The 24,023-nt window shown below is 37.0% G+C and overlaps 1 protein-coding gene across 1 annotated transcript; it reads right to left on the bottom strand.

The window, feature by feature from the left end:
• Positions 1 to 2,039: 2,039 nt before the first annotated feature.
• On the bottom strand, positions 2,040 to 20,427 carry RhoGAP54D (Rho GTPase activating protein at 54D). Its single transcript, XM_085941817.1, has 9 exons — positions 20,215 to 20,427; positions 18,519 to 18,703; positions 16,281 to 16,499; positions 15,314 to 15,531; positions 14,604 to 14,765; positions 13,287 to 13,488; positions 10,389 to 10,540; positions 8,143 to 9,099; positions 2,040 to 3,056 (listed from the first exon to the last, which is right to left on the bottom strand). Exons 1-9 carry the CDS (start codon positions 20,316 to 20,318, stop codon positions 2,040 to 2,042), a joined length of 3,216 nt encoding a protein of 1,071 aa, XP_085797943.1. The 5' UTR covers positions 20,319 to 20,427.
• Between the last annotated feature and the right edge of the window lie 3,596 nt (positions 20,428 to 24,023).

Raw genomic sequence — 24,023 nt, 5'->3', positions numbered from 1 at the left:
ATGTACTCCATAACATGATTTCGAGACTTAACAACTTTTGGTAGTAACTAAATAAATAAATCATAGTGTTCATTACTTATCATCATGGATACTTTGCGAAAGAGAAATTAGAGAAGCAGCGAAAAGAAACAATTACTGAGCTTATTGCACCTAGAGCAGCGATTTCCAAACTGGGAGGCGCGGAGTGTTCCAAAGGGAGGCGCGAAAAGTTCAACACAATTAATGTAGCCACAGGTTTGCAGTTTGCAAATGCATAGTTTATAAAACGGCCGCTAGTTATAAACCACACAAAAAAACAGTCCTATAAAGTTTACAAACCTATCTGAAAATATGGAGACAAATTTTATAATACCTTACTTATAATCATACTATTGTGAAGCGCGCTGGCTATCTCGTGAAAAAACGAAATAAAAAGGTCAAATCATAATGTTGAAATTTGATACAAATTTGTTTAGGAACGATAATTTTGTTGTTAGACTTGTCTATTTGGTTGAAATTTTAATAGTGAATAAATCAATGCAAGGACCACTAATGCATTCACTGATTTAAAAAGAAAAAGTGCACGCATTCATTAAAAGTTGGGGCTTAGTTCGCCATGTCTCCACTTTTAAATGATTTCTACCCCAGATATATTGAAACAAACAAAAATCTATTTACTGAGTTATTGGTTAGTGTGCTAATGCACTTTTCACATTATTTTATTAATAGTAAAAAAAGGCGCTTTGTTTCAAAACTGTTAAATATTTTAAATATGTGGTTGAAAGATCTTGGCCTCGGGGCCCGCTTCAGGATATGGGGCCCATGATAGACGATAACGATGATGAATTTGGATTGACTACTATTGAAATTAATTGTGCTAATAAACAAGCACATTCATCGCATGAAAAACAAATTAATTTAAAAATGAATATTATATAAGTAGTAAAACCTTGTTTATTTTTATATATTTTTTTTCATTTTTGTGTTAGTAGGTACATTGTTGACTATTTAAAAGTGTGTGAAAAATGAAATAAAGGGGGGGGAGGCGCCAAGATTAGATTTTTTTAAAAGGGAGGTGTAGTAACATAAAGTTTGGAAACCACTGACCTAGAGTAAACCATATATGTATGGTAATACTAGCCAATGTTTAGAAACATTCTGTCACAGAATTTGAATAAATAAGGACTTTCGCCCGCTGTACAGTTTTCAAAGAGCGTCAGTTTCTGACGCTATGGGTTCAGATCCCGCTTCTGGTAAATTTACATGTTATTTTTTCAAGGTGTGTTTGATCCAGAGCAAGGACAAACAATAACCTTCAGTTCATATTATACTTTAATGCAACAAAAAATAGACAATAGAATACACTTCTCTTGCTAACCAAATTTTAGTTACAAACTGCTAGTACATACTATAACACAAAGGAGAAAGTAGATCTCAAAACCATGCTGTGAAAAATCTCTGAAAAGCTCTGAAGGTTAAAAATTAATATTATGTTCTGTTTGCAGGATATAGGCGTCAAAGAAGTGTTTGAAATTTCTTTTATTTTGTTAACTGTCAATTCATGGTGGAACTGCATTGTATTGTTGTTTTTATTTAATAAAACGCAATTTTTATGTAGTACTTATTCCACTTTTAATCAAGAGATTAGGACCGGTTTCGTCCGCCTCAGAGGGACATTTTCAACTGTTGAAAATGTCCCTCTGAGGCGGACGAAACCGGTCCTAATCTCTTGATTAAAAGTGGAATAAGTACTACATAAAAATTGCATTTTATTAAATAAAAACAACAATAAGTGTTTGAAACACTAGTGGCTGACACAGGTCGTGTACGCATGTTTAACCGACATGTTCACCACTCCTTGTCAATGTGGTGACTGCCCAGACTCATCAAAGCATCCAGTCAGTATGCGTGCGAGCGCAGATTAAACCACTGCCGCTGCAAGTCACACGTGATAACAAGTATGAAAAATTGCAGTTTGCAGCGTGTGGCAACCACCTGCACGCTGCCTAAGCGTCTAACTCTGTAAATAACATATATCTGGTACCGAAAACCATTCCTTATCACAAGTCAGTTTCCCACATTGGTCCGTACTTCTCAAAGTCCCACATTTCATGGTTTATCACTGAGGAGGGCGCGCGCTCATTCAAAACATTGTCACAGTTCACTTGAGCGCCACTGTTCAACGATGAAAGTTCGGAAGAAATATTGACTTTCTTAATTTCACTACCTTCCCTACCGACCGCATTGAAATGACTACTACCTTGGGCGGATCTTTTAAGTGCTGGACTCATGTTTTCTTTATCGACAGAAACCTCGTCTACGGCTTTACAAACTAAATGTCTATTAAACGCTGCCTTATCATCTGGTTTTACACAATTTGTAAAATTAGAATCAAGATTATTAATGATTGTAGACTTGGCAGTATATTGACTCTTCTCCAGCAAGGCCTCTCGATCGGAACAGTCAAATTCGGAGTTACTCGTCAAATCGGGAGGTCTGTTTCCGTTCATGCAGAATAGCAACGATTCCGTCATCTTATTCTCTGACATGTCCCGCAGCGTCGGATCCCGGAAATCTTCTGGCTCGCTTGTAAACGATAAATCTATACACGAACTCGTTAAAACGGATCTACACATTAAATATTCTTTGAAAGGATACGTCAGCGACAAGTCTTTATCGTTATTTGTACAATTATTTTCTTCAAAGAAACGTCTCTTAGATTCACGTATAGTCTCTGCTCTGCTATCTCTTTCATGTAATATCCTCAGTTTCCTATCGGATAACGAGGAATCTGATAAGATAGTAAATCGGCTACTGTTCGAGTCATCGTGTTTGCACCGTGTATCACCAATTTGCTTGTATTTGATGTGGCTAAATGATGGAGAGCAGCTCCCGTCGGTAGACACGAAATCGCTGTCGTTCTTCATGGAAGACGAAGAAGTGTCGTAGACGTTGTCTGAACTGCTGAGCTCGCTGCACGATGCGGAATGGTGCGGGTCATGGCACGGCAACATCGATGGCGCCGGATCGTAGTTCATTATGACGGGCTTTCGAGAACGAGGCGTCATAATCGATTCCTGTAATTAAACGACAAAGGCGATCTTTATAATCTGTCACAGCTGCTTTCTCAAGTTCGATAATTCGGTCAAATGAATCTGAGATAATGAGTACATAAAAATCCATGCGATAAACAAACAAATGGAAATATTTACAAATTGCCACTATAAAAGAGAGTAACTGTACAAAGGTTATGTATACAAAATATAATGCTCATTCAATTACGCACTATATAATAATAAAATTATGAATCAAAATGATACATGTATTACTATCTCCAACAAAGACAATTTAAATATTAACAAATTATTATTATCAAAGTGTGTATTCTTTAAAATTGGGTCAACTTATTCAAAACGAAATCTAGTAATATTACGGAGATAATGAGCTCCACAGCTAGGAAAACGAAAAGAATGCATTGTCAATAAAAATACACTACAATTTATTGTAGGACAGCGATTTAAGATTTGGTTAAATTCGAAGATATACCCTGTTTACACGTGCATGGATTTACTGTTGGCAGTAAGAAAATGTGTGGGTAAACATGTATTGCCCTGCAGTTGGCAAGAATGCATGCATGTTTAAAAAAAGTTTGGAAGCTTCTGAATTTTCATGCGACAGTAGGATTTTTTCGATCTGCGCCTGCACAGTAGAACGATAGTGGCGAACCTGCCGGCAAAAAATGAACTACCAACGAATTTTCAGGTGGACAGATTTTCACTACCTGTCAAATAGTATTCTTAAAGAATGAATTGGAGAAACAGTCAGCACTTTTACGTGTAAACAGTTATTGTCACAATTGTTTAAAATACGCACTATTGCCGCTAGTAAATCCATGTACGTGTACAGGCGCTATTATGATGATTAGTCTATCACCTAAATTGGTATGAAAAATGGAACCAACAATATGAGTGAACATGAAAACCACCCAGAACCTACTATAACCTAAAAATAAGCACTTCCTTATTAATTCTATAGGTTGTTATGTTTCACACAACCTTTCATAGTTATTGGGGTTGATTAAACTTAGACAGTCATTAGACATTTCAAAGTGACAGATGACAAATAGTTTTGAGTAGCAAGTCAACTTAGTGGACATCTGCGAGATCGAGTCTGCTATGTTTACTTTTACAGCACGTGGGGATATTTAACGAGTATCAATTCAGATCTATTTCTTGCATATTATGAGATTATTTAAGGGGGTACATGCTCAGCGTAGGTCAAAATGGAGCTTTTGTTCTATTTTCAAAGCATGATCCTGGACATACCTTAAACGTTGTAGATAATCTATTTATATAATTTTGAAGCCTTATTATCCTTTATATTTATTTTAAACATTTGATGACTGCATAAAGTATTTTTATTACATAAAATAGTATTCTTTTAAACCTCTCGCTCTAATGTTTTAGAATATAGTCATATTTCGGTACATAACTGTGCAGTGGTGTTAAGATTTTTTACATTTATTAATTTTTAAACGCATTTATAAAACCATTAGTATAATTTATGACGAGATAATTTTAGTAAAGTATTTACGATAAAAAATTATATTGATAATCTCTGTGATCCCAAATTTGACAAGAATTAGGCATTTTATTATTCAAAAAATCGGCAAGATTAACACATTTGAAGGTAATTCTAAATATACTGATTATAAGCTATGTCGTTGACCATTCAAGTGTGATAAACATCCTATGAATAATGATTGCTTTATAATAATTATTGACCTAAGAATAAGGTAGTGTTATTTTGAAATACGCTATTTCTTTTGTCATCCCCCATTGGTTAAGCTACAACATACGGCCGTAGCCATACATTGACGGACTTAAATTGAAGTAGGGAGTAAGATCATGTTAACGCGCGTGTTTGAACATGTACCTAACTGAAAAAAAAATCTTTTTTTTTTTAAACAGTACATGTTCAAACACGTGCGTTAACATCATTTTACTCCCTACTTTAATTATAGTTTGTCAATTTATAGCTATGGCCGTATGTTGTAGCTTAACCACTGGGGAATGCCAAAAGAAATGGCGTATTTCAAAAAATCACTACCTTATTCTTAGGTCAATAATTATTATAAAGCAATCATTATTCGTAGGATGTTTATCACACTTGAATGGTCAAAGACATAGCTTATAATGAGTCTCTGTAGAATTATCTTCAAATGTGTTAATCTTGCCCATTTTTTGAATAATAAAATGCCTAATTCTTGTCAAATTTGGGATCACAGAGATTATCAATATAATTTTTTATCGTAAATATTTTACTAAAATAATCTCGTCATAAATTATACTAATGGTTTTATAAATGCGTTTAAAAATTAATAAATGTAAAAAATCTTAACACCACTGCACAGTTATGTACCGAAATATGACTATATTCTAAAACATTACAGCGATAGGTTTAAAAGAATACTATTTTATGTAATAAAAATACTTTATGCAGTCATCAAATGTTTAAAATAAATATAAAGGATAATAAGGCTTCAAAATTATACAAATAGATTATCTACAACGTTTAAGGTATGTCCAGGATCATGCTTTGAAAATAGAAAAAAACTCCATTTTGACCCACGCTGACCACGTCCGCCCTTAATAGGTATTCTTAGCTCAAAATATTTGAAAAATTATTTAATGAAGAATCAGCTAATGTCCAACCAATGAATTGACGTGTCTTATTTCCAAATACCGATCTACAATACAATATTTGTGGTAAACAAGGCTGACTATAAATATTCAGGCCAGGGCGCAGAGCTGCAAACTTCAATCGTAGTGCTGGTTATCGCTTATTCTTCAAATGTGGTAATATGTTTTGTAAAAAATTATGATTGTTATAAAATGGTAATATGTACATTGATTAAATTGAACAAAATCGGTACCATGATGGCAAATGGTTATAACTGCAATGTTTTCTTCCATAATATGTTCCAAATTGTACATTCTTTGATGTGGCAAAATATTAGAGCTGCAACTTTATTGGTCACAAAGTAATGTTAAATGATATCTGCATCTGACCAAATATGAAAAAAGGTTGATATGGCAAAATGATAATATCGTCATCGTTCAGGCAAAAGTCACCAACCCTGAAAATGGCAGTTTTGAGTTGAGTATGTCCTTTATGTTCTTTAAGATGCAAAACTCACCACGGTACATTAGTTAGTAAAATTTTGCTTAAATCCGAATTATTTGTTTTTCACTAAATGACTTTCGATAAAATCTTAACAAGCAAAAGTCATTATAGGTGAATAGACATTATTGACCATATAAAAAAAATAGATCCTTCGTTATAAATATACAAGCAAAAGTCACCATACTATGGATGGTGAGTTTTACTGATCCTTCTTTTGGCTAACATTGTTCAGATTATTAACAAGCAAAAGTCACCAAACCATATTTGAGCTACCTTGCCTCCTTCAAAACCTTCCAGATGTTTTAATTAGCATCAAAAAGTAAAATTACTTTAAAGAAATTATTAAGAAGACATGAGAAAATAATTTAATGTAGATAAAACCTTAAAAACATTAAAATCTGATTTTTCCTGCATTTTCAAACTTTCAAATTGCGATATCTCAAAACTATGTTTTTAGGGTTGGTGACTTTTGCCTGAACGGTGACGATATATCTGCTTAAAAGGCAAGATAACAATAAAACTTCAATCTACAAAAAAATAGTAAAGGTTTATGTAGGGATGCTAATTCCGCTTATTTTGATATAAAATACTTGAAAATAGGTATCTTCTAAACCAACTTGTCAGACTGATTTCAAATCTTTGTTTTTGCTCTCCTGTAAAATTGTGTAAACAGCAGTTATAACCGTTTGCCATCACAGTACTGAAATATTCAATCGCATATCTCCATCTACTGCGAACAACCACGTTGCATTTGAAGATACTCAATAATTAGTACTACCATCATAACTCTCTATTCGGTGGCCCGGAATGACTATAGTTGGCCTCGGTGGTAAATGATGTTTTTGTTTCAAGAGTAAATGAGTAAACTTTAAACGTTACTTTCTTTCTTCCATTATACATTAACACCAACGATGGCCGCGTGGCTTAAGCAACGGTCTATAGTGTCGAGGGTACTAGGTTCGAATCCTGGGTCTGGCAAGTACACATATTGTTTTTCAATTTGTGTATGAGTCAGAGTATGGACCTAATAGGTTGAGCAAGTGGCTGACATCTATTTCTCGTAAAAATAAAATCTGTTAATACAAACCTCCACTCCGTGGAGGCCCATATGATCATATTAGGATCGGATATGGTCAATAATATGTCCATTATTATCAACTGATCAACACTAAATTGCAATAGCTAAAAGCAAAATTGGATATATCGATTTTGTATCTTTTTAATTTATTGGTTTGTATTTAAAATTTTTTGTACCTTTTTGGCGGGTTTTTTAAAGTTATAAATCATTACAAATTGTGTGAAATTACAAATAGAAAACGTGCTCTTTTTGACAAATCGTCGCTGTAGGATTGGTTTGTCGAATAGACCAAATTAATGTCAAATGTTCAGGAGACGAAAAATAAATTTCATTATCAAATATTTAAATACATGAAGGTATTTAAACTGTTGTTTTTACAGCATTTATGAATGCTGTAATCATTACAAAAAAATTTAAAGAAAATGATGGTTCTGGTCCATTTAGATACAAAAAATCATTCTGCATTAAAAGGTCGATTTCGACAAAAACAGATATTCGACAAACCAATCCTTTTGCGACGATATGTTGACTTATCGGTTTTGGAAATATACACCTCAATTATTACAAATAAAATATATCGTCACTGTTCTGGCAGAAGACACTAATTCGAAAAAATGACATATTGAGTTAGTACCAAAATGTTCCTTATTTCAAACTTTACCGTCTGGAAACCTTCTTAATAAATAAACAGTCTTTATTTTAAAGTCATCCTTTTTACGATTACTTAATAAACTCACATGATAGACCATTATTTCAAACTTTTTAATAACTTCAAAGTCAAACTACTCAAAATTAGTATTCTTCAGTTAGTGTGTTCTGCCAGAACAGAGACGATATTTACATGGAATTTGTTTTAAAGAGACACAATGAATAGCTTCAAAATATATTTCATATCAAACCTGCATAGCCTTTGACATCTTTTGCGTGGACTTAGTGATAGGTGACATGGATCCTCTCCGTAGATTTCTCCCGCCGGCGAAAAGAGGGGTGGAGCAGCCTTCGTAATTATTCCTCTCGCCATTCAACATAGCGTTACTTACGGAAGGAGTGCTCGTCAAGTAACAAAGCTTCGACGGCAACAATTTTAACTTTACATTGCTACAATCCTTGCTATCGCTACGTTTAGAACTATTCCCTGCGTCATTCGTCACGGGAGAATCTTTCAAAGACATGCTACTCTCTGTGGACATTTTCCTTTTGTTGCGTAAATATTTGACTGAGTCTTTTTTGCAAACGCGCGTGGTAAAACTATTGGATTCTTTTTCTACGTCTGATATCTTGACGTCCGTAACTGAACCTTCGGCTTCCGAACAAGAGTCAGTCGTGCATCTCACGCAAGACTTGTAAATATTCAACGAATGATCGCTGAAAGATTTCTCATCGCCCGATCCGCTATTTTGTTTTTGCAGCTTTCTGATATCATGTCTTTTCCCGGCCAGCGACGATTTAGAATTGAATATTTTAGTTGACTTCTTGTAAAACTTTGGGGTATCGTCCTGATGTACGGTAGCTATAAAACTGAGATTAGGCTCGGATGTATATTTAGCGCTCGGTCGCTGAATTCGCTCCGAAGGTTTCCCTTCGTCGCACGAAAGAGTGCCTTCGTCTAAATCTACGCTGTGACTGTCCGATAAGGAATCATCAGGGTAGGCCTCTTCAGCGATCTCGACAACAGTATCACGGTTTTCTTTTGTATTCTTTGGCGTATCTAATAAATTTGTTTCAGAGTTTGCTTTCTCGTCAGACTTTATCGTGACTAATTCGATAGTTTCCGTGCAATTAGTCGGCGTATTGTTACAAGAATTGAGGAATGACGCGGGCTTTTGGATAAAGATTTCTTTGCGGGTCGGAGTATTCTGAAATGTGAAAGAAAGAAAGCATGCTGAAGCGAGAAAGGCAAAGACGTACACATGATTATTATGGCAAGCACATTCACACACCAAACATTATAACATGACAGTAGTATCGGAAGGATTTAGTAAATTTTCAATGGTTATTGAATGCAGTTAGTTGATTAGAATGTATGTATGTATATGTATGTATTCATATCGAAATTAGTAGATAACGAATAGGAAATTTTATATTCTATTCACAAGACATAAAAAAAATTCTAATACATAGTGAAACGTCTATCATCCAAACAATAAATTCATTCTAAAAAAAAAACAAACGTGATACACCGGTTCTCAAAAATATGTCTCCAAAGTGTGTCACAATTCTTTGGACAAATAGCCAGAAGGGAAAAAAATAATTCAAAGTCAGCGAAAACATCGATGGTCGATAAGAAGGAGGTTATCAACACAACGGTCTGACTGAGTACGATTTGGTATCTGTCATTCCATATTCGTCTATGTATAGATTTCCTCATTAGTTAGATTAACACAACATTCACATTCTACTCATCAGGCCCGTATAATATGGTTTGTTCATTTCTTACTTTTACATTTAAACATTTAAAAACTTTTATGTGTGAAAACAGTTTAGATCTAAGCTTCGAACAGTTAAGATACCGACAGATAACAAAAATGTACAATATTATATAGATATAAATAAATAATTACAAGATATAAAGAACTTTTTATATACCACGTTTTTAAATTTTCTGTTGAAGCATATAAACTTGACAATTCCATGTATTAATAAATACTTTTTTTTGTACTTGATAGAAATACTGAAATGTCATTTTGACATTTCATATTGATTTCCATAGTAGAGCACGTATATATTAATAATTTAGTTGCTAGGACCCCCTTAGCAACCAATAATAGTGTTTTACTTTTTAAAAATTTTATCCAAAATAACTTTCTATACAAAACAGAATTAACTGAAAATGAATTCAATTCTGCTTAAAGATGGCTAAAAGTATTAAAAGAATGCATTGTCATCGTGTTCTGATATATTCTAAAAGTTTCAAATGTCGGGAAGTTAGTTAAACAAGATTTGTATTGGACAAACAAGAAAAAATTTGTACTGGAAAAACAAGAAAAAATGTGTACTCGACAAACAAGAATACGAGCTAATAAAAACGTGGTAAAATAGCGACATTTCTCTAAAAGTTCTATCAATAATCGCAGGCTGTTGCTAAATTTTAGAGTTCAGTAAAGAGAAAGGATGTATAGAAAACGTGTATGAAGAAAGTAAATACCTGAATGACGGGTTGATAAGGAAACCGAGAATCGTGTGTCGCGAGGGGCTTCTTGACGGATCTGTTCATCAGGCTTTTGTTGAAGATGTGTTTCTTCAACGACTCACCCAAAGACCTTTGCTTCTGCGTCCTTTGTAACTGAAGTGGAGTACCTGTAAAAATTACAAAACTACCAATAACTCCATTTTCTGAAATTAGGCCTGGGAAATCATGGGAAATTTGATACCGGGCCATCAAGGTCTGTACAATAAAATATGGAAACAAGCTGGACAACCGTAAACACCTTCACACAACACAACAATAAGTTGGTTGGTTTTTAATGTGTTGGTTAGTTTTTAAAATTTAATCAAACTCTGCGTAAACCAAGCCATAATAGATAATAGTCATAAAATATTCATCTATTTATAAAATATTTAAAATTATGCCATTAATATTTGAGATATTTTATACATAGATGGAAGAATATTTTTTATGTATTATGGTTTGGTTATCCAGGGCTTAACCTTTCTAACGCGGCAACTGACTTTAGTCAGCCTATACGCGCGAGTCATCCGCGCGTCAGCTGACTAAAGTCATTTCGATTTTCGTTTGCCTAGTACTGCTTTCCGCCAGGCGCGAATAATTCGAATATTGATTTAATTTATTCAAAAATCATCCTTCTCTTGACATCTGTCAATGGATAGCCTAAACTTTTGTTCTATCTAATTTAAATAAATATTTTTCGGGAGCGTGTCTTGAATAAAAATATATCAGTCATCGGGCCAATTCAAATTTGCCGCGTATATAGTGTCTTATCGCTTCTTAGTGCATGTGCGCCGAAGACATTTGACTGACGTGTTTGTAACGATACGAGTTTGCGATATAATAAGTTATATTGTTTTTTAGTGATTGAAAAACTATTTGGTGCGTAAACTGTTAAATAGAATATTCGAAAGTTACATTGATCAAAGTGAATTTACAAAATATTTTTACAAAAGGAATGCTTTTGGAGATTGCATTCATTCGCCTATCTGCCAGTATATTATCCGCGAGTTTATAGTTTCGGAAAATAATTTGAACCAGGTGTCATTTAAATATACCTAGAAGTCCGCGATTTAATATGTCTCTTTGTTTATCATTGATTAACATTTTTAAATACTATTTTCTGGTTATAGTATTAGGTGAAACAGACAAAAATTATTTATTTACCCTAGTTATCAGCCATTTATAAAGAAAAGACACGAACACTCAGACGCCCGTTCCCGCATAAATGCGGAAATTGTCGTATTACGCAAACACCAGGTCCCGCGCTACTGAATTTTTATACACTGCGCGGCAAATCATCGTCTGCTGGTGTGAGACAGACACTTGAGAATTATTTTTTTCGTAATACTATTCAAAAGGGTTTGATTCATGACTACTATTTTTTTTATGTAGAATTCTTCTTATATTTATAGTCGAAAATAACTCGAGTTACTTACTATCACGTCATTATAATAAAATAAGAGATTACCTATTCTAGTACCAGGTTATTGAAGTAATATAATAAAAAAAAAACAAATGAACTTGAAAATAAAATTGTGGTGACTATAAAGCATTTAGAAGTGCAAAAAGTGTTTGAAATTTAATATTTTACGAATTGTAATAGGTATTCGAAAAATAAACCATTTTGTTATATAAACTATTCGTCATTCGATTCCATTCAGTTCGGGGTCAATGGTAGGTACAAACCAGGCACTGGTGGTAAGTACATCACTCTCAAATAGCCAGTAGTTCTCAAGGATGATTTATTTATACTTGGCTGCAGTGCTGCAATGTGTATGCGAGTTCAAACAAAAGTTACACAGTTTGAGATGTCCTGGATGCTATAAAAATGAGTTATTTATGACTGATATTTTTTCAACACACTCAACAAAAATGCTCATAAAAGTCATAAACCATATTATTATTCATTATGTGTATGACATATTTGTCGAAATGGTAGCCGGTAGACTATAAGAATACTGAACTGTTCTTACACTTGTTAATCTGTCATCGACGCATTAGTCCAGCACCATTTCGTAAGTGTCATGGCGCCGCTCGAGTAAGCTGGCATTTTTTCAATGAAGAAGTCTTGTTCGTGATTTCTTATCAGATTTAGGCGACGAATGTTTATTTTTAGAGTCACATAAAATATTAGGTTCTGTCATAATCATTTTTGAACTTGACTCCGATTTTTTACTACTCTATTTGTGTATGTTTGACTGACATTTATTACGATTTATTGATGCTTGAAATCACAACGCGCACTGTTGTACTAAGTCGGGATTCGTAACGCTTAGAAAGGGTTAATGAATTTTATAAAACTTACCAACATAATGTAATATGAATTTTTAATTCAAGAAAAACAAATAAATATGACTAAAAACTGTGTACTATGTATTATTCTCGAATCGCCCATTGCATACCAAAACTATTATGGTTCTGTTTAGGCAAGGTTTAATTTATTTTTAAAAACTAACCAACACTCTCTGCATATTGTAGTCTTGGTTCAATGAAAACAAATACGTCATGTGACAGAAAGTTTAGTGTGCACTATTTATGTTGGATCTCAACAGTCTACTTCCACCCTTCGCCACTGATGTATACATAGTTGGTCATCTCGCATGACATGCAATTCAATAATTTATCAGATACATAATTGAAGTGTGAAAATACGTTATCTCACGGGTGTAGCATGCAACAAGTAATTGACTAGTAGGTCAAACTAATTTGAGTTATTTCTTCACGCACTGGTCTCCTCACCCGTCGAAACCGAAGATTGCTGAATGTCGAAGTTTTCGAAAACACACAAATGCCAGGACTAAATGTCGCTACAGTAAAATTTTAAAGCAGTCTTTTTTATGAATAAATGATATTTTTATGTTTCACTATTCATACCGTGTCCATTCTCTCTATTGAACTGCTTGACGAGTCGTCTCTTGTTGTGTGATTCGGGCAAAGCTTGAATATACGCGTAGAGTTGCGCGAGGGCCGCGTCGGTCGAGGCGGGTGCGGCCGCACTGCTGGCCTGCCGGTCCACAAATGTAAAGACGGTGCTCGCGGCTGAACGCTCCGATACGCTCTCATTCAAGTCTTCACCCTGCAACAAAATATACTCACAATATTTCATTTTCCTCAATTCTACAATCATGTCATATTACATAAGGAGTCGAATCGGATAAGATTGTATTACTTTCCATTGTCTGCTTGCTGACTACCCAATCACCGATCGACAGGCCAACTTGGAAAACAACAGTTTTTCGCAAATAGTTTGAAAACCACATTAAAGAGGTACAGTCGAACTCATTTATTACGATCTCGGACATAGGGAGATCTCGGATATAATGAGGAAACATTCGTTGACATTTGGTTTATGATTTTCTCCATACATTTATTCACTGTTATAACGAGCAACTTATCGGATATACCCAGCTAAAACACTGTTAATGGGTCGATCGTTTAAAAATTTTTTTGACCCTAGCAATAAAATCCGATTGGACAGGATGCCTCCGGGGGACGGATTAAGTTTATGATTTTTTTTTTTTTATATATCTTTATTTTGTTAACTGTCAATTCATGGTGGAACTGCATTGTATTGTTGTTTTAATTTAATAAAACGCATTTTTTTTTTTTGTAGTACTTATTCCACTTTTAATCAATAAATTAGGACCGGTTTCGTCCGCCTCAGAGGAACATTTTCAACTGTTTATTAGTGTTTTCGTATTAGTGTCTAATTGTTGTTTTAGCCGACAATAATGAAAAAGTATCCACACACATGGTTGGAAAATTCAAGGCGATTCAATTTCATTACAATAAACAACTTCTTTTGTAGTTTATGAAGGCCATGCTTGTTTCGGGGATTTTTACGATGGTTTTCAGATTTTTTATTTTCAACGTTTTTTTAGACTTTTTTTGTTATGTGACCGCTCATTTAAAAAATACCTATTCTCTGATATAACGAGTACCACTTATAACGAGCAAATTCAGTCGGTCCCATCTTCCTCGTAATAACCAAGTTCGTCTGTATATACTTAGAAATGATTTCTACAATAAAGTGCAGAATCCTGGTTGAGATCCATCGCAAGAGATTGACTGCATAATTTATATTGTATATTCAGATTTGACCACCACTGCATTGGCAGTGCACAAAATCTTTGACACATTCTCAGTAACATTACAATCAGAACAAATAGATTTATGATTCAATCGTCTTACATTGGGCGAGAGAAGTCTTCTCTGCTGTTTTTTGGCGAGATATGCAGCTATATCGGTGGCCAGGTGCGGAGGCGTTGTGAACAAAACGGGAGACTTCCGAATCATGAAACTCAGAATGGGCGCCAGATTCTGTGACTCCATGTGCAATGACTCGGGAGAAAGCTAGAAACAGAATGTTAACAATATATCATTGCTGATTATATAAAAATGAAACATAATAATTTTATTATCTGCATTCATTTCATTCATGATAGGCCTAATTATGCATTAAAATAGTGTATTTTACTTCCGTCATCATTCCACCATTGAGCATGAGGTCAAGGGGTTTCTATGGTCAGTTCTTGGAGACTGTCTTCATATTCCGGGTGTTCAGTGTGGCTCTGTCATATTTGCATATCAACTATTTCAAAATCACATCTCCGTTACAAAAATAAATGCATGGGATCAACTTGAAGTACGTTATTCAGTCATGTGTGGTTTGCGAATTATATGATATAGGTGTTCATGACTTGTTATTGTTCTGCATCCAGTCAAAATATCTTTATCTCCAATTGTTAATTCGCCCAAAATTTTTTTGCGTATCCACCATACACATATTTTTACACCAACAATATTCTTTCCTGAAGTCGAAAATATATGGAAAAATATTAAATAAAAGGCTGTTATTAGAAAAAATTTTACAAGTTTTAAAGTTTTATAAAAATACTGACCTTTCTCGGACACATGAGATGAGGAGTGAACATGGTGGCCAGGGAAGAAGGCGACATTCTGTTGCTGTTCTGTCTGGCGGCAGTTTTGTGAAGCAGAGTAAGGAGCCTCCGCGCCACCTGCCGAACCGACCACGGGAGGAGGAGAAGAAGCAATCTGAGAGCTCCTATTAAGCGGGGTTCGGCTTCCGTCAATGGTTGACCATCATCAAAACACGTCGCTGTTGAGAAAATCAACAATGTTAATTAATCAGGGATATTATAAAACCTTAAATTTTATAAACGGAAAATGATACAGAACAATATCTTAATCATTAATGACTCCTGGGCACATTTTAATTCAGTGCCGATCTGATCATAAAAGTAATAACCACAAACCAATAAACACCAACGATACTGGGTGACCGCACACAAGTGAATAAGTAACTCAACCATATAACCTAACCTAAAAAGTGTGCAAGTGAGTGACCCGAGGTCCAGGAAGACTTCCTCTGCTTACCAAACCCTAAAGGTTAGCGCCCAGCGTCCCCAAGTCCGCCCTATCCATTTAACCCATACAAACTCAACATCCAAATATACACTCCACTAAAAATATCACCACTATGTAATTGCCAATTTTGTAATATCTATTGGATTACAAATCTACTTGTTTACGGATGTCAGTGTATTCTTCCTTCTCCTTTCTTCGGGGGTTTAGAGTCGTTGCTGAGACCATTCTCATATGTTATGTGGTAAAGTGTACTCTTGGGTATATGAATGCGAACAAAGATGACATTTAATTTTTACATTCCTACTGTCATATCAACTTGTCTCATATGCCCCTTCAACTAGTTCTTGTTACCTACACGATCTATCGGACATTCATTTCAATATGATATATTTATAGCGATTTTCGTTCACTACTCATTTTGTTGATATATCGCTTATTCTACAAATGCCTTATGCTATCCGAATACATTTATAAACTTACTAGCCAGATGGCAATAGGCCTGATGCTGCTGATTGAGTAACAGAGGCTCCGGAGTATCTGCTAGTATGCCTTTCAAGACCGATGCCATATCATGAGCGTTGTATGACGCCTTTTCAATCTCCTGTTTCGAGAGATCACCTCCCGACGACAGAAGCTTTCTCAATAACTGTTGCCGACTCAACGATCCTGTCCGCCGAAATATTCCTTCTTGGCAAAGATCTAAAAGAAAAAATAATATAATCAATGACACTTTCCATCTCCTATATCTACTGGTAGCTCTTCCATTATCTTAATTGCAAAGAATATCGTCTCCTTCAATATGGTCCAACTGCTTGGTGAGTATATAAATATGTACACGTAAATAAAGATTTAACTGTGCTAATATGCGTAACATATTATGTTTAAGTTCCAAAGAGAAGAGGGTTCTTTTATTTTTATATGAAGACTCAGGCATAATAATTCTCAATCCGCAATAAAAAACATTATAACTACTAAGTAGTATGTAGATAGAAATTTATTAAACTTTCTCTTCAACTTTCTGTATCAAATCGTAACAAACATCCATTTATTTCATTCGACAGTGCGGCACCCACTTGTCCATTCGAGATTATGTTTGCACAGGTACAAGACGCTGATTGTATTTACTATGTATAAGTATGTTTCTGTTTCTTATTAACATTATCTGTTGAGATAATAAATTAGAGTTTGGTACTTGAGACTGGCTTCGGAGGGGACTCAATCCGCTGGCTTTTGAGACCCTCAAAGGATATATTCGTTCCCCATGGAAATAGTCAGTCTACTTAGGGTGAAAACTATATAAATTGATATATAATTGTAAATTTAAGGAAACGGTTTTTTCTACATAATATTTAAATACAATGTTACAACATGGCCACACTTTAGATTTCAATTTTTACTACACTGGCAATATCAAGCTCGACGGCGGTACGAGGACGCATGCGCGCGTCGAATAACTTTGTAAAACATCCGTTAGAATAATTCCGGCGCAAGGTGAATGGAGTCTATATACAGTGAAGGCCGACCGATTCCGCGCTCTCGGTCCCCGACGTCCATCTGAAGAGCATCGCTCTCGGTCTCTGACGTCCTTCCGGGGCACAGCGCCCTCGGTCTCCGACATCCACCTGAAGAACAGCTCTCTGGGACTTCTGACGCCCTTCCGTAGCTTCGGACGGAAGATGGTCCGAAGCCAGGTCCGGCTGGATGGCGTCGATATTGGGAGGTTTTTTTAAATATGTATTTTGTCAATTTTATTACTGGTGTAACGGTCCACCGAACCTTTTGGCTTTAGTTTAATAGTTGAGTATTTCTAATATCGTCAATTTAATTATTTTATGCAGGCGCTCATTAGTTTTTAATTATTTATACACTCGTTTTCTCATTCTAGTAATGCTTGCCATGTTATCGAATATCTTTTACATAATTATACACCTGTTAAACTTTATACTCGCGTTTCATTTACTTATTGATCATTGTCTCTATGCTTTCATAGAGTGGCACCCTTAATCTCCCTGTTATTTAAATTACAGCAGAAACCGAATGACCGCATGCAAACCGACAGGTAACTTAGGCTTGGGAGGTATTTCAAGTTCGCACGATCCTGTCCCGCTTCTCATGCTCTGCCTGCTTTCCTATCCATTCCACCCTTTCCTACCCTATCCATCTCTCACCCATATCCCCATACCCAGGCGCACCTTCCTTCATAATTCCTACCCTTCTTAATCCGTCATAATCACAATCCTACACAACCTCTTTTTTTTCTTACGTTACAGTGTGTTGAAGTGGTTTTAAAAAAAGAGTTCTGCCAAGTAAACATTGATGAATTAATAGGGCTCGCACATCAGAACTCGCCGCATGCGTCTTACGACGAATTCGTCGATGTGACGTCATCGTAAACCAAGAAACAAACGTTATCAAATGGAGCTTCGCAGATTGGCCAATGCAACTGCAACGCGAGACGATCCGCAGATGCAACATGTCGTATGTCATACAGCCTGCATGTTGGATCGAAGCAAGTCGACTCCGCGCAAGCGCACAGCCTGCGGCCATCGGCCATTTCTGTCTCTGTCTCTGTCTACACTGTCATCGCTCGCTCAAAAAATAGGAGACGAGAGACTTCTCCTTTTTCGCGTTTGACGTTTGCCGCTAGGCTAGAAGATTTGATTTATGGCCGTTGTCGCCACAAGGCGAGTTGTGATGTGCGAGCCGGCTTATACTTACATTCATCTTCCGTTAAAATGTCTATTAATTGGTATATTTGGTTAATAGTTTCTTCAGTCAAAGTCACTGTGTCAGCATTCTTGTTGGAGCCAGTAACACTTTTGGGGCCTGCGCTATCCCCGTTTTTGGATTTCTTTGAAAACCCCCATTTGAACGGCTTTGGTTTGTCTATTGGACTGTCATTCCTGGAAAAAGAAGATCATTTCATTTTCGTGACCAGGTGAAGGACACTGACACCGCAAGTTTCCCATTTCAATTCCCTTGAAGATTATGGAGTTGAAAAAAGAACTGCAGAGGATTGGTAAAGGTGTTGGATCCAATCAAGTCATATAGCAGCTATCGATACTTTTTTTCATCATACCTGTATTGGATACATGAGTCCTCTGTGTGAAAGCACTCTACTTAAACCATACAAATAATGTTCTTGAATCGCTATCAAATGTTGTAATACAAAACACTTCTATTATACCCTTTTTTATAATAGTTCAAACTCTTTGCTAAAATAACTCTGAAGTAGTTATAGATATAACTTCACATGTAAGACAGGAATGTTGACCATATTTTGGAGACCACAACCTTCAAAAGTACTTACTGTTTTTTTTGTAACTCCTTTATAATATGGCCATCACTTAAGCTGCATTGACACGATCCGAGTACACTCGTACAAGACAGTTTCATACTAATTACTCAGTAGGACGCGGTCCGAGTAGCTCGGATAGTAGTAATTAGTATGAAGCTGTCTCGTACGAGTGCGCTCGGTCCGAGTGTACTCGGATCTGTCAACGCGGCTTTACATAAGGTAATTATGTTACCTCTATGGTTATAGGTGATTGTGTTATTTTAACCGGTTCTATCCCTTCAGCGAGTTATCTTGCTCTATAAGGCCATGATTGACAGGCTGCACATACGAATTTCACGAGTTATCTCGCCCGACTTTAAACTCAAATTACTAGCCACTGTCGGTTGATTTGCAAAATTTAAAAAATTAAACACAGCGACATCTATTTGAATAATTATGAAATACTAAGCCACAAATTATCAGTTATAGTAAGAGCTTCGATCTATATTCAATGTATATTGTTAAAGATCTGTGGCCTGTCAGATACTGCCATAGTAATATCGTGAGGCATAGAAAAGGTTAAGAGGTTTGGTAGTTAGCAATTTGGTTTGACCTGTGACCAGTGTTTGGAAAATAAACATAATTGACTGCTATTTGAAAAATCGACAACATATTAAAATAGTGTGCCGGTTTCATCTTCTTTAATACATTATCGATGTGGGATGGTGTACGAGTACATATTTTGCAATGACAATACAGCCACCTGTAACCTGCAACAGGTAAGTGGCTAATTGATCTCCCACACTTATGTACTCTTTGACTCGAGAGATAGTCTAGCTTATATTACATATTACAATATAAATGAGTACAAATTAATTTTTCAACATGAAGGCTTGAATTAATTATTTAATTGCGACCTATTAGGCAATTTTATTTCAAAACTAACCAATCTTGCACAAAATTAGTATTCAGTTATCTGAAAGTAAATAAACTAAGCAAATACAGCATATAAAAACGAGCAACTGATATCAGCAAATAATGTTACATTAAGTTGATGAATTTGGATTGAAATCATTGTATATTTTTAGAAAAATAAATATTGAAAACATGCAAAACTTTAAAGGTTGCACCACTCACTCGTCCGTGTTCATATCGATAAGAAAGGATAGATGCATCCGTACAAGGATGAAAAACTGCTCAGGATTTTCCTCTCGCAGTTTTTCTGCGATATCTTCATCCATTTTGAAGATATTGGCGAAAACTTGCTAAATTAAAACGACAAATAAACTTTACATCGTAAACTTTCAAACATTGCGATGGCCATATTTGAAAAAATGTCAGATACGATTCGCTGCTTTCTATTGGCTAATCGGCGATTAGTACCGTTGGGTTTCGGTCTGTTGGTATGACTGGAATGTCTGTTGGCGCAACACAAAAGAGAAATCTGATTAAATTTCTAGTAGCACATTTTGCGCAACATATAGGGAATACTTGAATAAATAATCTTTCAAAGAAAATGTTTTCTTTTTCAAATAAAATGAACTTAATATCCCAAAAAAAATTGTATTATACCTACTCAATAATATGTTACTACCATATATTATACTTGCTCTTTTAGCATTGATTTTATTATGGCATTGACATCGAAACTTATTTTGGTTGCATTATTTTTGTTTCTGAACTCAAATAATCTTTTGAATTTTTTCATACCAAACACCAATTTTATTATCGTGGGTAGTAGATTTTTGGGTTTCCACCGTGTGTCCTTCCTTCTTTCCTCGGCGTTTCGGGCTCGTTGCAGAGACCATCATCAAGAGATGACAATGGCCTCTGCAACGAACCCGAAACGTCTAGGAAAGAAAGAAGAAGGACACACGGTGGAAACCAAAGACATTGCACCTAATCTCTTTGGTGGAAACCCAAAAATCTACTATGATAATGGCCTCTGCAACGAGCCCGAAACGTCGAAGAAAGAGGAAAAAGGACACACGGTGAAAACCCAAAAATCTACTACGATAAAAAACAACCGTGAACGCCTCAAACTTTATATACCAAATTATTGTAAGTACTTAACTACTATTATTCGAATTTGACTTTGAAGTCCTTGGGATAGGGTTTGCTCTTTCTTCTTCGCGTGAGGTTATATTCCACTAATTTGTTTTCTTTTTGCTTGTCGTTGGTCATTCCTCCGTTTTAATTTACTGGTCATACCCGCGCGTCCATTTTTTATGTATGGAGTTTGGCATCCCTTTGTCTTCATTCTTATTGTTTACATGTTACGTCTGACAGTTCATTCTAACTATCAAAAAAAAAAAATATTTTGGACGAACGTTAAGTGATAGTTAAGTGAACGTTAAGTGATCAGTGATTATGGCGCAACATCTGAATGACCGTGAGGAGGATATTCTAAAAGCAATGGACACCAGACGGCGAAGTAGAACTGCTAGAGGAGGAAAAGTTCAACGTACGAGCGTCGATTAAGATGATGATGTTTGAGGTATCCTCGTTACGTACCTTATTTCAGCAGGGGGACCGGCAAGGAGTGGCACAACGCCCAAAGAACAATTCTTGGCGGCCCCTACGGTCGTAGAGTTAGGTCTAAATGACAAGTTGCGTCAGTGCGACCACTCGTCATCAGCTAACCATCTGATGGAGAGGACCATCGCAGCCCGCTTCTCAGAGCTTCTGAAAGGGTATGCAAGGGTTAGTGGATTGGGCAACCAATCCTCAAAACATCATAACAGCGATGAGCCTGTACCAAAAAATCGAAGAGGGTTTTGGGGACAACGCATAATAAAATTTGCGAGAACATGACTCAGATCCTTACCGGAAGGATACCTTCACTCGGGAGGCACTATCAAGGATTCCTCCGAGCTGAGAGTCCTGGAAGGCCCTCGAACTCACATTATGGCCGGGGTACTCCCAATGGGCGACGTCCTGTGGGAAGGGAGTTCTCCATGGGAGGTACGGGCTCCACCAGGGATCCGTACTCTAAGCGAAGGTGACCGCATCTGGACGACCAACAACATTGGGAGCCGCCTAAGAGACTTTCGGGGAGTCTGGATGGCATAGTGTACCCCCCCCCCCCCCCAACATTGGTAAAAATCATAGCCGTAGCCCGCATACCTTTTGTGCGGATACCACCATTGGTCCTTCTTTACTTTTACGGAAAGAATTTCAAACGCAACAATCAGCAGAGGTCACTCTCAAGATCGAGGACTTAAAGAACTCAGGGGTTCTAGAAAAAGCGGGTCAAACCCCCAGTTTTTCTCTTAACCCTGTTTCTGATCAAGAAAGAAGACGGGGCCCTATGCCTTGTTTTCAACCGAAAGCGTTTGAATGCGTTCCTACAGCCAAAGCCATTCAAACTAATTCACCATTACGAGGTTCCAGCCGTCTTACAAACAGAAGACTGGCTAGTATTAATAGATCTAAGCCAGGCGTACCTCCAGGTACCAATGGCTTCTCAACATCGTCGATTCGTTCGACTAGCCTACCAAGGGGGGGTCCTACAATTCACGTGTCTCCCGTTCGTGCTGCCAACCGCTCCGATTATGTTGGCATCCCTGACCAATTGGGTCGCCGAACGCTTACGAAAGAATGGCTGAGAATATTCACTTACCTAGACGACGTCTTAGTAGCCAAGCAGTCCGAGAAACAGTCTCGGTTCAGGTAGAATACAGGATAACCTTCCTACAGTCTTTAGGGTGGTTAATAAATATTAAAAGATCGTGTTTGAACCCAAGCCAACAATGAGGGTCCCTGGACATCACGTAGGACACACACAACAAGCGGAGGTTTCTGTCGCCGAAGAAGTGTGTAGCACTCCGTCACCATCTACTAATGCAGGTACAAAAAGGCAGTTGGTCCCTCAGACAGGCACATATCCAATCCCTTCTGGGGTGACTCAACTTCACATCCTACCTCCACGAGGAAGGTTGCATTGCCGACGGCTACAACGCTCCAGTCATCAATATGGCCGAGGTCCCTTCCTGGCCAATTGATGACAATCCCACCACAGGCCCAACGGGACATCATGTGGTGGCTCTAGGCGATAGGATCCTCAGAGTTGACACAACGCAGGTACAAAAAGGCAGTTGGTCCCTCAGACAGGCACATATCCAATCCCTTCTGGGGCGACTCAACTTCACATCCTACCTCCACGAGGAAGGTTGTATTGCCGATGGCTACAATGCTCCAGTCATCAATATTGTCGAGGTCCCATCCTCGTTAATTGATGACAATCCCACCACAGGCCCAACGGGACATCATGTGGTGGCCCTAGGCGATAGGATCCTCAGATTTGACACAACGCAGGTACAAAAAGGCAGTTGGTCCATCAGGCAGGCACATGTTCAATCCCTTCTGGGGCGACTTAACTTCGCATCCTACCTCCACGAGGAAGGTTGCATTGCCGACGGCTACAAAGCTCTAGTCATCAATATTGTCGAGGTCCCATTCTCGCCAATAGACGACAATCCCACCACAGGCCTAACAGGACATCATGTGGTGGCTCCAGGTGATAGGCTCGTCAGAGTTGACATACATCAATCACTTCCTGACGACAGACGCAGCTGACACAGGCTAGGGAGCCCAACTGGATGAACACCACCTATCAGGTACGTGGGAACAAAACCAGTTAGCATGGCATGGCATTCCAACAGGAAGGAAATGTTTGCAATTCAATCTCAGATACAATCAATCATAGGACCATATCTGCTTCTGCAGACAGACAACAAAACAGTGGTGGCATACATCAACAACGAGGGTGGCACAAAATCTGTCACCCTCCTAAACCTATGCCGACAGATACTATTATTTACCAGTCGAGCCAACATCACGTTTACTGCACAATACTTCCGCAGAAATTACAACTGCGTGGCAGATCATCTCTCCCGCAGACAACTCATTCCCGAATAGCACCTCATCAACACCGCAACCACCCC

This window comes from Rhyacophila brunnea, unplaced genomic scaffold (genome assembly GCF_057557595.1).
Source record: "Rhyacophila brunnea isolate RB1 unplaced genomic scaffold, BYU_Rbru_1.0 scaffold_14, whole genome shotgun sequence".
NCBI lineage: Eukaryota > Metazoa > Arthropoda > Insecta > Trichoptera > Rhyacophilidae > Rhyacophila > Rhyacophila brunnea.
Note: the sequence above shows the minus strand (reverse complement) of the source record. Positions and strands in the feature narration are given on the sequence as shown.

Coding starts and splice junctions, on each gene's coding strand:
- RhoGAP54D (XM_085941817.1), bottom strand. CDS start 20,318: ATGGATGAAGATATCGCAGAAAAACTGCGAGAGGAAAATCCTGAGCAG. Junction 16,500..18,518: donor CATTTTAACGGAAGATGAAT/GTAAGTATAAGC, acceptor TTTTTCTTTTAG/ATCTTTGCCAAGAAGGAATA. Junction 9,100..10,388: donor CTTATCAACCCGTCATTCAG/GTATTTACTTTC, acceptor TTCACATTTCAG/AATACTCCGACCCGCAAAGA.